General features: G+C 46.1%; 1 protein-coding gene across 8 annotated transcripts in view; it reads left to right on the forward strand.

Annotated features, from left to right (window-relative positions):
• The window catches only part of LOC121580924 (E3 ubiquitin-protein ligase RNF220), a 182,613-nt gene that overhangs the window by 147,200 nt on the left and 20,496 nt on the right, over positions 1-14,917 (forward strand). For 4 of the 8 annotated variants that reach the window (XM_041896122.2, XM_041896124.2, XM_041896125.2 and 1 more), the window contains 5 exons: positions 2,937-3,120; positions 3,248-3,303; positions 3,426-3,540; positions 12,707-12,815; positions 14,585-14,782. In XM_041896122.2, the coding sequence (XP_041752056.1) occupies positions 2,937-3,120; positions 3,248-3,303; positions 3,426-3,540; positions 12,707-12,815; positions 14,585-14,782 (662 nt within the window). The remainder of the gene's footprint in view (positions 1-2,936; positions 3,121-3,247; positions 3,304-3,425; positions 3,541-12,706; positions 12,816-14,584; positions 14,783-14,917) is intronic. The other 4 variants (XM_041896127.2, XM_041896128.2, XM_041896129.2 and 1 more) reach the window with 2 other exon arrangements.

Raw genomic sequence — 14,917 nt, forward strand, 5'->3', positions numbered from 1 at the left:
TTTAGCTTCTCCTACGTGTCGCCACTCGTTCACAGTAGATTAATGAAATGCAGGGCATCATTTGCAGTTTATCGCATTTATGACCTCACTGCCTGGCCCGGCCGCCATACCTCCCCCCTCCTTCCCAGCAGCCTTTGAGGCATGCCCAGGTCCAGGTGTTGACTGTGCTGTGGGAGAGACAAAGGCTTGGTCTTGAAAAACACATTATTAGCCCATCCCTTGCTCTAAAGTATTTCAATCATCTCAAGGTCCCTGAATGGTGGTGGTCTATCTGGATAGGACAGGCTCCCATGCTGCCCGCTGGTCCGCTGGTCCCCTCAGCTGTCTGTTACTACTGTCTCTGCTACCAGCAGCTGAACAGACATTTATGCACCACAGCCATTGTTCACATATGCTCCACGCAGCCACGGGGACCAAATAAAACTTAAAAGGTCCCTTTTATATGATCGCTAAAAAGCATGGGCACATTGTAAAAAGGGTTAGCCTTGGTGGCAGGCAGGGACCGAGTTTTATACTCTCCTCCAGCAGCAGCTCCAGTCTCAGCACAGAGCTTCCTCCAGCCTTGACAGAGGCAGGGGAAGAGGCTGCCTGCCTTCTGGGTCCCTGTACTGGGTTGGCCTTAGAACATCTATCCATGGCTCTACATACAGTACCAGTCAAACGTTTGGACACACCTACTCATTCCAGGGTTTTTCTTTATTTTTTACTATTTTCTACATTGTAGAATAATAGTGAAGACATCAAAACTATGAAATAACACATGGAATCATGTAGTAACCAAAAAAGTGTTAAACAAATCAAAATATATTTTATATTTGAGATTCTTCAAAGTAGCCACCCTTTGCCTTGATGACAGCTTTGCACACTTGGCATTCTCTCAACCAGCTTCATGAGGGAGTCATCTGGAATGCATTTCCTTAATGCGTTTGAGCCAATCAATTGTGTTGTGACAAGGTAGGGGGGGTTTTCAGAAGATAGCCCTATTTGGTAAAAGTCCATATTATGGCAAGAACAGCTCAAATAAGCAAAGAGAAACGACAGTCCATTACTTTAAGACATGAAGGTCAGTCAATACGGAACATTTAAAAAACTTAGAAAGTTTCTTCAAGTGCAGTCACAAAAACCATCGAGCACTTTGATGAAACTGGCTCTCATTCCACAGGAATGGAAGACCCAGAGTTACCTCTGCTGCAGAGGATACGTTCATTAGAGTTACCAGCCTCAGAAATTGCAGCCCAAATAAATGCTTCACAGAGTTCAAGTCACAGACACATCTCAACATCAACTGTTCAGAGGGGACTGTGTGAATCAGGCCTTCATGGTCGAATTGCTGCAAATAAACCACTACTAAAGGACACCAATAAGAAGAAGAGACCTGCTTGGGCCAAGAAACACGAGCAATGGACATTAGACCGGTGGAAATGTGTCCTTTTGGTCTGGAGTCCAAATTTGAGATTTCTGGTTCCAACTGCCGTGTGTTTGTGAGACGTGGTGTGGGTGAACGGATGATCTCCGCATGTGTAGTTCCCACCGTAAAGCATGGAGGAAGGAGGTGTTATGGTGTGGGGGTGCTTTGCAGGTGACACTGTCTGTGATTTTATTTAGAATTCAAGGCACGCTTAACCAGCATGGCTACCACAGCATTCTGCAGCGATACGCCATCCCATCTGGTTTGGGCTTAGTGGGACTATCATTTGTTTTTCAACAGGACAATGACCCAACACACCTCCAGGCTGTGTAAGGGCTATTTTACCAAGAAGGAGAGTGATGGAGTGCTGTGTCAGATGACCTGGCCTCCACAATCCCCCGTCTTCAACCCAATTGAGATAGTTTGGGATGAGTCAGACGGCAGAGTGAAGGAAAAGCAGCCAACAAGTGCTCAGCATATGTTGGAACTCATTCAAGATTGTTGGAAAAGCGTTCCAGGTGAAGCTGGTTGAGGGAATGCCGAGAGTGTTCAAAGCTTTCATCAACGCAAAGGGTGGCTATTTGAAGAATCTCAAATATGAAATATATATTTTGATTTGTTTAACACTTTTTTGGTTACTACATGATTCCATATGTGTTATTTCATAGTTTTGATGTCTTCACTATTATTCTACAATGTAGAAAATAGTAAAAATAAAGAAAAACCTTTGAATGAGTAGGTGTGTCCAAACTTTTGACTGGTACTGTATGTCTCCATATGAGCCCATGCCATTTTCCTTATCCTTAACAGCTGAGTCTGTCTGTATTCCACCACACCACTACTATCTCCTGTCCTGACACGAGTCGGCTGTTGGTGTCCAGCCCTAGACTAGTGGGAGACTTGGCCCCTGACCACTCAATCAGCCTCCAGCACTGTGTGTGTCTCCGGGGCAGCACAGGCAGGGGGAGAGGCAGGGCCTAAGTGGAGCTGAAAGGGCCAGTCAGGCAGGAGTTTGTCTGGCGGGCCGCTCATCACAGGGTTTATAGAGGTGCCAGTCAGATCTACCGCCAGTCAGTCAGCCCCCCCAGACTGCCACACTCCCATAACCAGATAACCAGCCACTGGCAGCTGACAGACAGCTGACACAACCCCCTAAACCCCCTCCCTCTGTCTGCCACTGACAGCCAACAACACTTTACAGGAAGGGAGGGGAAATAGCAGCATCTCAACATGTCTATTTCAATCAGTCTGCTTTAGCAGAAGGTTTAATAGCTAGCTCAGATCTTTCTTACCCTGCTGGTCTACATGTGTAGAGAGATGGGGATAGGCAGACAGGGTCTGGAAGGAGGGCTGTTGTTGAAGCCCTGCTTTGCACTGTCATCCTGTCTGAAATGACAGAACTGACTGTTTGAGGTTGTGAAGTGTATACTGTATTTTTATTTTCCTCCACAATATTGAGGACGGTTGCATGGTCTGAAAGAGCCTAGACAATGACTCTGCCACCCTCCTCCCTCCCCCCTCTCCTCAGGAACAGGCTTTGCCATATGCAGCACGAAGGAGAACCATGACAGCGACGCCGACCTGGACGTGGATGGAGACGACACGCTGGAGTACGGCAAGGCCCAGTACACAGAGGCAGACATCATTCCCTGCTCCGGAGAGGACCAAGGAGAAGCCAAAGAACGGGAGGCCCTGCGCGGCGCAGTGTTGAAGTAGGTTCTCACTCATACCACTCTACTATACTCCACTCCACTCTGGCCTACTCTACTGACGACTCCTCGTCTGGGGCGTTGAGCTCCTTCTCGCAGCTTAGTTTTTTGTTTGTTTCCACTCTTTCAGTGGTGGAATGCCATCCAACAGAATAACGCCGGAGTTCTCCAAATGGGCCAGTGATGGTGAGTTGAGGCTTGGAACAAGATGTCATCTTCTGTTTTTATAGTTACCATATTGAAATCTTTTGACCGTATTGATTCATGTTTAGATCAGTTCTTATAGTTCCCCATCTCTCTCTCTGCAGAGATGCCCTCCACGAGCAACGGAGAGAGCAGCAAACAGCAGCTGCCTCAGGACCCCAACGCTGCCTGCTCATCCTCCAACGCGCCCCGGACCTGTAAAAACAGCGAAATAGAGAAGTAAGAATCATCCCGTCCTCCCCTATCTTCTCAGCCCCAGAGCGCACACACACACACACCTGCCCAGGCTGAAATCCAACCACCGCCTCCCCCAGCCCTCTCCTATCACGTTTCAATTACCCTCAAATTAGTTTTCTTTTCTTCCTACGCCCGGCTGGTTGGGTCATAAATGATGCATTTTGTGTGGTCATTTTTCCTTCTGCGGTGAGAAAGCCGGTGAATCTGTGCTTTGCCTCACTTCATCCACTGGTCTGATCACAGAGAGGGTCCCACTGTATTGATCCTCTCTCTGTAGCCGTGTGCTTCATCTGGGCCAGACACACAGCACCACGCAGGAATCCTAATTTCACCACACAAACACACTACCTCCCTCCTGCTACCTACCGAGCCAGCAGACCTAGTAGAAACACAGGGAGCCCCCAGCTCCAGTCTCCCCAGCCCCTCCCTACCAAGCAGCAGATAAATGTGAATAACCTGTTCATGTGAAAGGGCAGCCCCTCTAATTCCCTCATCTCCATGTCCTCATCCATATTCCCCGACAAGCGGCGCCCGGAAAACAATTTCCACCAGCAGCAGCATGGCCGGCCCCTCTGAATGGGTAATTGGGGTCAGAGCAGCACAGCTAGTGGAGAGAGAGGGGGATTTTGGTTGATTGCTTGCTTCTGCATGTTTGGCATATTCCCTGTTCCCCCCCTTTGCTCCTCTTGCTCCCCATTTTGGCTCAGTTGCTTCAGTTTCCCCCACCCCTATCTTAAACGTGGCCATGGGTCAAAACTGCAGTCTGTCGCTGCCTTCCATCACAATCCCCCTCTCTCTTCCTTCCTGCCTTCACTTGTCCAAGCCTCAGAGACTGACTGCGTCTGACTCCTTCCTCACATCTCATTTGTCCATTTCCTTTCCTCAGTGTCCATTTCCCCTGCTGACTCTGACTGAGATAAATGAATGTTTTGGTTTCAACAAAGCAGCCAAACGGCTCCATTTCTTATTCTCCCTCAGCCGCCATCATCATCATTGACTTCCTGTGAAGGGCTCATGTTAAACTGCATAGTAGTACGAGCGTAGCAAGTGTTTTATAAACACCCACACACTTATTTCCTCTTTCTCTTAGCTCCCGTAGTCTCACACACACACACACACACACACTTCTCCACACACACACTTCTCCACACACACACACACACTTCTCCACACACCCACAAACACACTTCTACATACCCACACACACACTTCTCCACACACACTCTTGGGAGGGCTGCCCTGCCTGCCTGGCAGGCTAAATGCTTCATTTAAATGAATCAATCAGGAGGAAGCGGCTCAGCTCAGAGTAGAGCTGGCCTAGCCACATATTAAATATCAGCCTGCTGCTGGAGAACTGAACTGGTGCATAAGCATAGCAGCTTGGGATGTATTGATCTGGGATGCGTCCCAAATGGTACCCTATTCCCTTTATAGTGCACTACTTTTGACCGGAGCCCTATGGGCCCTGGTCAAAAGTAGTGTACTATAAAGGGAATGATGTGCCATTTGGGACACAGACCTGATCTGGGCTCATCAGTACAATGTGATCACGTCTCTGGCCCTATCCCTTCCTCCCTCCACCCCTCTTCCTGGATGACTGTGTGTGTACCCAGGATGAATCTGTGTGTGTGCGGAGTGGGAGGATGAATTCATCAGCAGCACATCCTCTGGGGCAGCGTCATTATGATCCATTTGTGTGGCAGACAGACAGATTTAAACACAGTGACTGTCTGAGGGTTAGGGAGGGAAAGCCTTGTGTCCATAAGGAAAACAGTGTAAGGGGTTTAGACAAAAGTGAGTGTAGGAATAGTGAGTTTGCTCTTTTTCTTTGCTGTGTGTGTGTGTGTGTCGGCATGAAGAAAGACAGATGAGCATTCCCTAAGTGGTGAAGCCAGAAGCATGACAGCTTAGGTTGATTCATCGCTGTAACCCTGTTGAGGCTCCCTGCCTCCCCTCTCGTACACACATACGCGCACACACACACCTACATACACACACGGTCCATCTCCCTCCCACACACACACACAAACACACACATTTGCGACAGCCACAGAGACAGCCACCTCTCTGTGCCATTATGTGGTGGAAAGGGGCATTAGGCGTGTTTGGCAGGCTGGGCATAGATCACTCCCGCTGGTTGATGTCAGACCGAAGGAAGAGTAGGCCTAAGCCATGAGAAGGGCCTCCTGCCTGCCTCCTCAATCAGCTTTATTAGCTTAGCTATCGGCTGCTCTGCTCCAGATGTGACACGCCCGTGTATTTAATATGTTTCCACCAGCCAGGCAGAGAGAGAGAGGCTCACCAACCAGTCTGCTCTGGAGCACTGACTCACTGGTTGCATCTCAATTGGCACCCTTTATAGTGCCCTACTTTTGATTGTGCCCTATGGGGAAAATAAAGTTAAACGTAGTGCACTATATAGGGAATAGGGTGCCATTTGGGACATATCCACAGTCAGTCACAGTAACTCTCCAGCCGAACCTATATTATTCCCAGATATTTTGTGTTTTTCTCCCTTCCTACCGTTGTTGTCTACTTAAGCATTAAGGCACAAGGAGGTGTGGTATATGGCCAATATACCACGGCTAAGGGCGGTTCTTATGCATGACGCATCGTGGAGTGCCTGGACACAGCCCTTAGCCGTGGTATATTGGCCATATACCACAAACCCCTGAGGTGCCTTATTGCTATTATAAACTGGTTACCAACGTAGTTAGAGCAGAAAAAATCAATGTTTTGTCATACCCGTGGTATACGGTCTGATATACCACTACTGTCAGCCAATCAGCATTCAGCCCCCCCCCCAGTTTATAAAAGTCCTTATTTGATCAGGTTCCAGAGGATGTTAGGAGGATATTGTATTATATGCCAGAGGGAGATGATGTCATTCATCATAGAGAGAGGGTTGTTCTGGGAATTATAGTTTTTAACTGTTCCTCCTTAGTGTCTGTTGGCTTAGTGGGAGGAACAAGCCTGTATTATTAGTGTTGTCACAGAAGAGAAAGAGATGTGGTAGTGATTTTATTGAAATAAAAATTGTATTCAAATAAAAATAAATCATTAAATCTCATAAAATTTCAGTAAAATGTTGCCTGCATGTTGTTACATTTGGATCTTTCTGTTGGCATTCTCTTAATTTTAGTGCCAAAATCTATAAGCAAAGAAATGGGCATGCAGTGTGACAGTTTTATGGGCAATTTCCTGATACGGAAGAAATAGGCTTAATCTGAGAATCCCTTTTTAAGGAGACCAAATAAGGGATTGAATGATTTTAGAGGAACAAGAGGCTGAAATTCCCTTTTTGCTGTTTGCAAAATGCATGTATTTGTGGGGACTTTCTCAGCCCTCGTTCTCAAATTGAAATGAGGTTTGTCTCCTTTCGTTATGTTGATGCATTGTGTGTGTGTGTTGCGGTAGTGAAATCTCTGATCTCATCCGAGATGGGTAATGATCTCTTGGCATCTGGGTCGTCTCCAACCCCGCTCGTTCCCAACAAGATAAATGAGCTCTCCAATGCCGCCAATGTGATTGCTGCAAATTTTCATGCTCAACATGAAACAATGGCAGAGATTTCCATGTAGCTGCGCAAATAATTAAATCTGGCCTCAATTTATAAGTGATGACTCTACCCCACGTCCTCCTCTGCCTCTCCCCATCTCCCCCCTCAGACCCTGTGAGAGCGAGGAGCCCTCCCCCAATAGCCATCTGAGACCTTTTTTAAATGTATTTTTAAATTTAAAAAAATAATTGTAATATTTCAAACATACAATCTACTTGCAGTGAAGCCGCTCAACATTATGTCACATTAGTCATCTAACAGACTCCCATCCAGAGTGACCCACAGAAGCAACCAAGGTCAACGCCCTGCTCAAGGGCATGTCGACAGATCTCCCATAAGGTCAAAAACGGGGACCCGAACCAGCGACCCATCAGCCACCAGCCCAAGCTCCCAACCACCAGGCCACCAGCCTTCCATGATCCCCCCCACAGTTCCCCAAGAACTGCCCCTCATTCAAAGGAGAACCCCAGCCCCCCCCCCCCCACAGTCCTCCCCGAGAAAAATACAATCATTCCATTCCCCACCCACAAGACTGTCCCCAAGCCCCCAATGCACCAACAAAATGAACAAAAGACAAAGGAAAACAGCAATGCAAAAAACAAAAGACATCAAGGACAACAAAAATCAGAACAGGAAGGCCAACCGAATATGTTTGAGTGCATATTTACGTGTGTGTGTGTGTCCGTGTATGTGCATTTGAATGAGAGTGTGTGTGTGTATGCATGTGTACAAACCCCTGCACGGCATCAGCCTCAGGCAAACAGGCATTAGCTGTAACAACACTGCCTCTCAGTGTCATTCAAACATACTTTTTGTTCTGTTTTATTTGGACTTTATTTTTGACTTTTATCTTTGTCTGTCATATTATCCCCCGCCCAGCAACTCCACTCCCACTTGTCTCCAATTCCACATCCCAACCCTCAGCTTCCCTCAGCCCATCCCACCTATCTCTGCTGGCCACCCTCTTCGGATTTCTACACTTAATTATCTGTAAGGTGCCTCAGTCAAGCAGTGAAATTCAACCACAAACACCAGGGAGGTTTTCCAATGGTTCGCAAAGAAGGGCACCAATTGGTAGATGGGTAAAAAAAAACATTGAATATCCCTTTGAGCGTGGTGAAGTTATTAATTACACTTTGGATGGCGTAGTCATTACAAAGATGCAGGCATCCTTCCTAACTCAGTTGCCGGAGAGGACAGAAACAGCTCAGGGATTTCACCATGAGGCCAATGGTGACATTAAAAGCATTACAGACTTTAATGGCTGTGATAGGAAAAAATTGAGGATGGATCAAAAACGTAGTTTCTCCACAATAATAATCTAATTTACAGAGTGAATACAAAGAAGCCTGTACAGAATAACAATATTCCGAAACATGCATCCTGTATGCAATATGGCACTAAAGTAATATTGCAAAACATTTGGCAACATTCTTCGCATACAAAGCGTTATGTTTGGGGCAAATCCAATACAATACATTACTGCGGACACTTTCCATATTTTCAAGCATAGTGGTAGCTGAATCATGTTATGGGTATGCTTGTAATCGTTGAAGACAGTAGTTTTTCAGAATAAAAATGAAACGGAATAGAGCTAAGCACAGACAAAATCCTGGAGGAAAACCTTCAGTCTTCTTTCCACCTGACACTGGGAGATGAATTCACCTTTCAGCAGGACATTCACCCAAAACACAAGGCCAAATATACACTGGAGTTGCTTACCAAGATGACATTGAATGTTCCTGAGTGGCCGAGTTACAGTTTTGACTTAAACCTGCTTGAAAATCTATGGCAAGACCTGAAAATGGTTTTCTAGCAAAGATCAACAACCAATTTGACAGAGCTTGAATAATTTTTTAAAGAATAATGTGCAAATGTTGCACAATCTAGGTGTGGAAAGCTTTTGTTAGAGACTCACAGCTGTAATCGCTGGCAAAGGTGATTCTAACATGTATTGACTTGGTTGAATACTTATCTAATCAAGATATATTTGTTTTCTTTTTCTTTCCTTTTTTTACAATGTTAAAATATTTCTTCCACTTTGACATTAGAGTATTTTGTGTAGATCGTTGACAAAAATTACAATTCAATCAATTTTAATCCCATTTTGTAACACAACAAAATGTGGAAAAATTCATGGGGTGTGAATAATTTCTGAAGGCACTGCGAATGGGGGAGGAAGTGGATGTGGATTAATCCCCATTGTAAAAGGTTGTCAGTCCCCTGGGTCTCTCTTCTCCTCCTCCCTCTCTCCTGAATCTAACTGAAATTACACCAGCCAGTAATGTGCTCAGGAGGCCCTCCCTGCCTGAGAGATGAAAGGCGAAGATATAGATGGACGCTAGATTAAGATAACGGGCTGATGGAGATGGATTGCAGGGGTGCAGTGGCCCAGGGAGCCTGGCAAGGCCGGCTAATGAAATGAGAAATGGGCGCACAGCACAGCCTCCACCGCCTCCCGCAAAAATTCAGACTGAACACAGGACACTTAATGGGGAAGAAGGACAAGTTCCCTCTCGCTTTCTTTCTTTCTCTATTTATTTCTCAATCTCTCGCTCTTTCCATCCTGTGGCAGTAAGAGGGGAGGATCACAGCTGAGATTACATATATGAACTGTTCTTTGGTTCCATCCTCTTGTGTGTTCAGTAGGGATAACTTTTGAAACACTACTACTTAACTTAAGATTTGAGTTTTCCATTGTACGTTGTGCCTTTCTGAACACAACCCCAGGTTCTTTGTAGTCCTCCAAGATAGGCTTGGGCGATACCTCGGTATACGGTGCATTTTGAAATACCGATGGTATGATTTTCAATATGCCACTGCTTATAACTATAAGTTAAGTCTAAGATGTGTCATAAATTATATCCAGCTCAGGGCTCCAGCTGTGCATTTGGTTTGCTAACTTTTTAGCTAAGTGGCTAGATGTCAAGATCAAGCTTTTTGGTTGCAGCAACAACAACAAAATAGCGGCCCTTGTGTGCACTTCCGGTAATACCGTATACCCCAGTATGGTACAGAAACTGTATGAAAATGTGGATACCGCCCAACCCTACTCCAAGACCTGTAGTGTCCCAGCTACACAGAGATGGTGTAGCGGCCTGGGAAACTTTGCATGAGGTAGTATTTGAGGTTACATTGTAAGTCTTGTCAGGTGTTATCTGTACTAAGGCCACTACAACTTCAATGCCCCACAGAGTCCCACTGGGGTCACAAACCTCAGCCCAGGCCTGATTCACGGCCCTGTTTTATGCCCACAATGTTTGCTTTACTTGTATTTCCCTTAGCATAACATGCCTCAACCAATAACTTACCTCCTCTTTATAAATCATTTCAGGTTTAGCACAGGTTGTTTGGTATATTTTAAGCTGCTGTCTTAACATGGATTTTTTAGAGGAAAACCTGGTTCAGTCTGCTTTCCAACAGACACTAGGAGACAAATTCACCTTTCAGCAGGACAATAACCTAAAACACAAGGGCAAATATACACTGGAGTTGCTTACCAAGACAACATTGAATGTTCCTGAGTGGCCTAGTTACAGTTTTGACTTAAATGGCTGTCTAGCAATGATCAACAATCAACTTGACAGAGCTTGAAGACTTTTTAAAAGAATAATGTGCAAATATTGTACAATCCAGGTGTGCAAAGCTCTTGGAGACTAACCCAGAAAGACTCACAGCTGTAATCGCTGCCAAAGGTGATTCTAACATGTATTGACCCAGGGGGTTGAATACTTATCTAATTAAGATATATTAGTGTTTTATTTTTCATTAGAAATAAATGTTAGAATTTTTCTTCCATTTTGACATACATTTTGTGTAGATCGTTGACCAAAAAAATTGTTACATTAAATCAATTTTAATCCCACTTTGTAACACAACAAAATGTGGAAAAGGTAAAGGGGTGTGAATACATTCTGAAGGCACTGTATGGTGAAAGTGGTATATATATACTAATAGATGTTACGATCCAGTTTGCTAATGCCTGATGTCCAGCTGGTCTGTCTGGGTTGGTTTGGTTGGGGCTGGCACCCCTGATACAATCATCAAATGGTTGATTATTTTCAGCCCAGTGAGATCATCCAGTCCCTTCTGCCTAGAGTGTAGTTAACTAGGGGCACACAAAAACACACACTCTGTCGGCCATTCATCGCTCCCAACGGCTCAGACCTCCACATAAAGAAAGATTAAAAAACCCTTTTATTGCACGAGGGAATTAAATAACTTTTAGAATGTGGTTTCTTATAAATCACCGGCTAAATGAATATTCATCATCAAACCACGTCGTGTCTGAAAGAGAGAGAGGAGAGGAGGGTTGTTCTTTATAGGGAAAAGTTTTACTCAGTGCCGCCCAATGACAGTGTTGGTTGAGTGAACCACCACAGGGATTTATGATGCTGTTAAAGGGAAAACACCAGGCTACGGAGGACAGCGCTACTGGGCCTGCTTTATAAGCAAGCACGCTAATCAAGGCTAAATGCTTTTTTACAAGCGCCCAGCTAATAAGAGGAGATTTTAAAGCTTTATGGCCATGATGTTGCAGATTGGAGTCACAGGACAGGAGAGAATGACTGGCCTGGTGTCTCCTTTCTCTGGCTATCCTTGGCCAAGGTCTCTGTCAAGTCAAACAAGAGTTTCAAGTTGACTCGAGTCACCAACTGTATTATAATGGAATAACACCAGACATGGGAACATTTAAGCTCTTGAAATCATATTCAGCTTAACTCAAATGAAATAGAATAAATAGAAAGACAAAAACAAATCTTTATTCAATGTAGTTATTGTGCTAGGTAAGTTGAATTACGTTGTGTTGAGTGGCCTGTCTAGCTCTACTCCTGTACTGTACTGTCTCCGTGTTCCTCAGGGCCCTCCACTCCTCCTCATTGAACAACCACACAGGGCCAGTAGTATAATAAATGAAGCCATAGATAGCCAAGGCGCTGGGCCCTCCGACTGGCCACTAATCGGAGTGGGGAGCGCTGTGCCTCCCGTTGAGAGCTGGTCCAATGGTAAATCAATACTGTAGATCAGCGTTCCATCTGGCTGGAAAATGAGCGGATCACCATAAACATCTGGCCAGCACCGCGTCCTGGGCAATCATTGGCGGCCATATTGATTTAGTTATTGCTAGTTCATATGCTGCAGGACAGTGTTAAACGTACATTCTCCAGGCAGGGGCATTAATCAAGGGATATTTAGTAGAGGGCCTGAGAGGTGAGGAGGAGAGGGAGCCGTAAATCCTGGGTCAGTCAGTGTAGGTATAGGACCTGGGAGGATACAGACCGATAGACAGATGTTAAATGGGGACGTGTCATGTACACTATAAAGACAGCTCAGTGTCCTGACAAGGAAGGACTGAATGAAAAGCTCGTCGGCGAGAAATAACACACTCAAAGCAATCAGATCCTGGGACTGAGGAAGAAGATTAAGAATGATTACCGGTACACATTAAAATGGCCTACAAATACCCTAGCCTCTGGATTCCTGCGGTGCTGCTACCGTAGAGACAAAACAAGGGATTCCGTGATGTATGATCCTTTTTTCTCTGAGTGTCACTGTGACCTGACCCAAGCCTCTCCCCCTCTGTTGCAGGATCACAGAGGGCTCGAAAGCCACCACGTTCGAAGCACTAAAGGCTCGTATCCGGGAGCTGGAGAAACAGATCCTTAGAGGAGACAGATATAAGTGTCTCATCTGCATGGTAAGGAACCAACATAGTCCTTCAATTCATTCTGTACATCCATGTGCTTTTCTCTCAGTCTCTCTATGCATGTCTGCTATACCGGAGTGTTTAAACCCAAGCAACCTGCCCATCCACTACTTAAACAACTGTTGGGGTGCGTCCCAAATGGCACCCTATTCCCTATATAGTGCACTACTTTTGACCTGGGCCCGTACGGAATAGGGTGCAATTTAGGATGCGGCCTTACGGTATGCAGGCAGAGGCTTTGTGTTGACATGTACGGTCTGGTGGTTGAAGTGATTCCTGCATGGCCTTAAAGTCAGCCCTCCCTCCTCCACCTGATTGTGTGTGTGTGTGTGTGTGTGTGTCAGAGAGATGCTGTTGCACCAACTGTCATATAGCTCTGAATCCCTAGCTGCAAGCAGCCCCTTGTATTGGCTTATTACCATCGTGCAGCTTTGAGGGGGATTTCTGACCATTTCAACTGATGGTTCATTATCATTTGGTGGGGATCAATAAGCAAACTGTTGTCTTTGGTTATTGATGTCACCACGGGGATTTGACATCCATCAATGCGTCCGGTTCCACGAGATTTGATTATCTGTCCTGTCCCTAATGACTGGCTCGGCCATCCGCTCCCCTGGTCTATGTGAGAGAATCAGACAACATGGATTAAGAACAGAACACCACATACCTGAGCAACCCTTTCCTAAGTGTGTGTGTTGTGGTGGTACTTCCCCCATTGTCACTCATAGCCACACACACACCCACACCGCCATCTTCTAGTCTCACCTTGAGAATGAGTGAAGAGTGAAGAAGCCAGATTCCTCAGCTTTGGCAGCCACTTCTCCCTGGCCCGGGCCCCACAACTCTTGACTCTGTGAAAAGCAAGCAATTACTGACGCCTGTCCCTCCTAAAGGTCGTCCCAGCCCCGGGGTGACGGAGAGGAGAGGGGAAGAGATGCATATTGATCACTCCTGCCCTCCAGCGACCATCGTAAAGCTCATTTGTCATTACTGTCGTCTCCTCCCGTCACAAATCTCACTCAGCCAGGCTGAGGAGTGAAGACGCTATGCCCTTCTGCTCTGATGGACACGCCTGCTTGTTGACGGGATTTAGATTAGTCTTTTTTTAAGATGGGTGAGCGGTGAGGAAATAGCCTATTCAATAACCTGAAAGTCCAACCCACCAGCCAAGGTGGTCATATTTGACTGCTAACACCTCATCACTCCTTTTGAAAGACAAAATGGCGTGTGCTTGGAAGGCAATAGAGTTGAATATCTTTCTCTACAAGATCCTCAAGGAGTTTGTTTTGCAAACTGTTTGTGTTCTCTGAACACTTGTTAAAGCATCATACAGGCAGAAGGAGTCAGCAGGGTCCGTATCAGTGGATCTCTACCACCACCTGCTGTTGCTTTAAGGAACTGGGCACTAGATGGATGCATTTCACATCACATCATCTTCACGTTCAGTGTTCCCTGTTCTGTTTCAATGCATTTCATAGAAACAACATTCTGGCTTGTAAAATGATAATCTATGGCATGTGTTGGACATCGAACATGTTGCTGATTATTTTGCTCAGAGCCTGCTACAAGTCTCAAACATATCACATCACACGAGCTGCAACAGAAACTTTAGTGGGTGTTTCTCTCCAGTCCCTAGTGCCTCCCAGGTTGTGTGTGAATGCATGTATCGGTGTCCAGTCCGTCCGTACCTGTTTCTTTCTATGCTTTGTAGTCCGCCACATTCTTGTGCTCAGCAGTGCCCCATCTGTACTTCCCTACAGAGGAAGAGATTCCAAACAGACAGGGCTGAAGACAAGAATCTGGGCCAATCGGGGCGGGCCCTCGCGGTAACAGCGCCCAATGAGAGGCGGGTTGCTGAGAGCTGTTCTAAGCCCCTCCCCCCGCTCAGCATTTACTGTTTGTATAGAGGCTACGTTATGGGCGGCGGCGGGATTAAACGGCTGCTCCCGCTCCGGAGGGTAAGGCTCTCTGTGCTCCCTTCCCACCCTCCCTCGCCCCTCTGCCTGCCCGCCCGCCCATCACCCGGCTGGGCTGGCCACCCCCCTCCTCCATGCCTGTGCTTTTAGCTGTGCTGCCTGGTGCTTTGGTTTGAT

This window comes from Coregonus clupeaformis, chromosome 14, assembly GCF_020615455.1.
Source record: "Coregonus clupeaformis isolate EN_2021a chromosome 14, ASM2061545v1, whole genome shotgun sequence".
Taxonomy (NCBI): domain Eukaryota; kingdom Metazoa; phylum Chordata; class Actinopteri; order Salmoniformes; family Salmonidae; genus Coregonus; species Coregonus clupeaformis.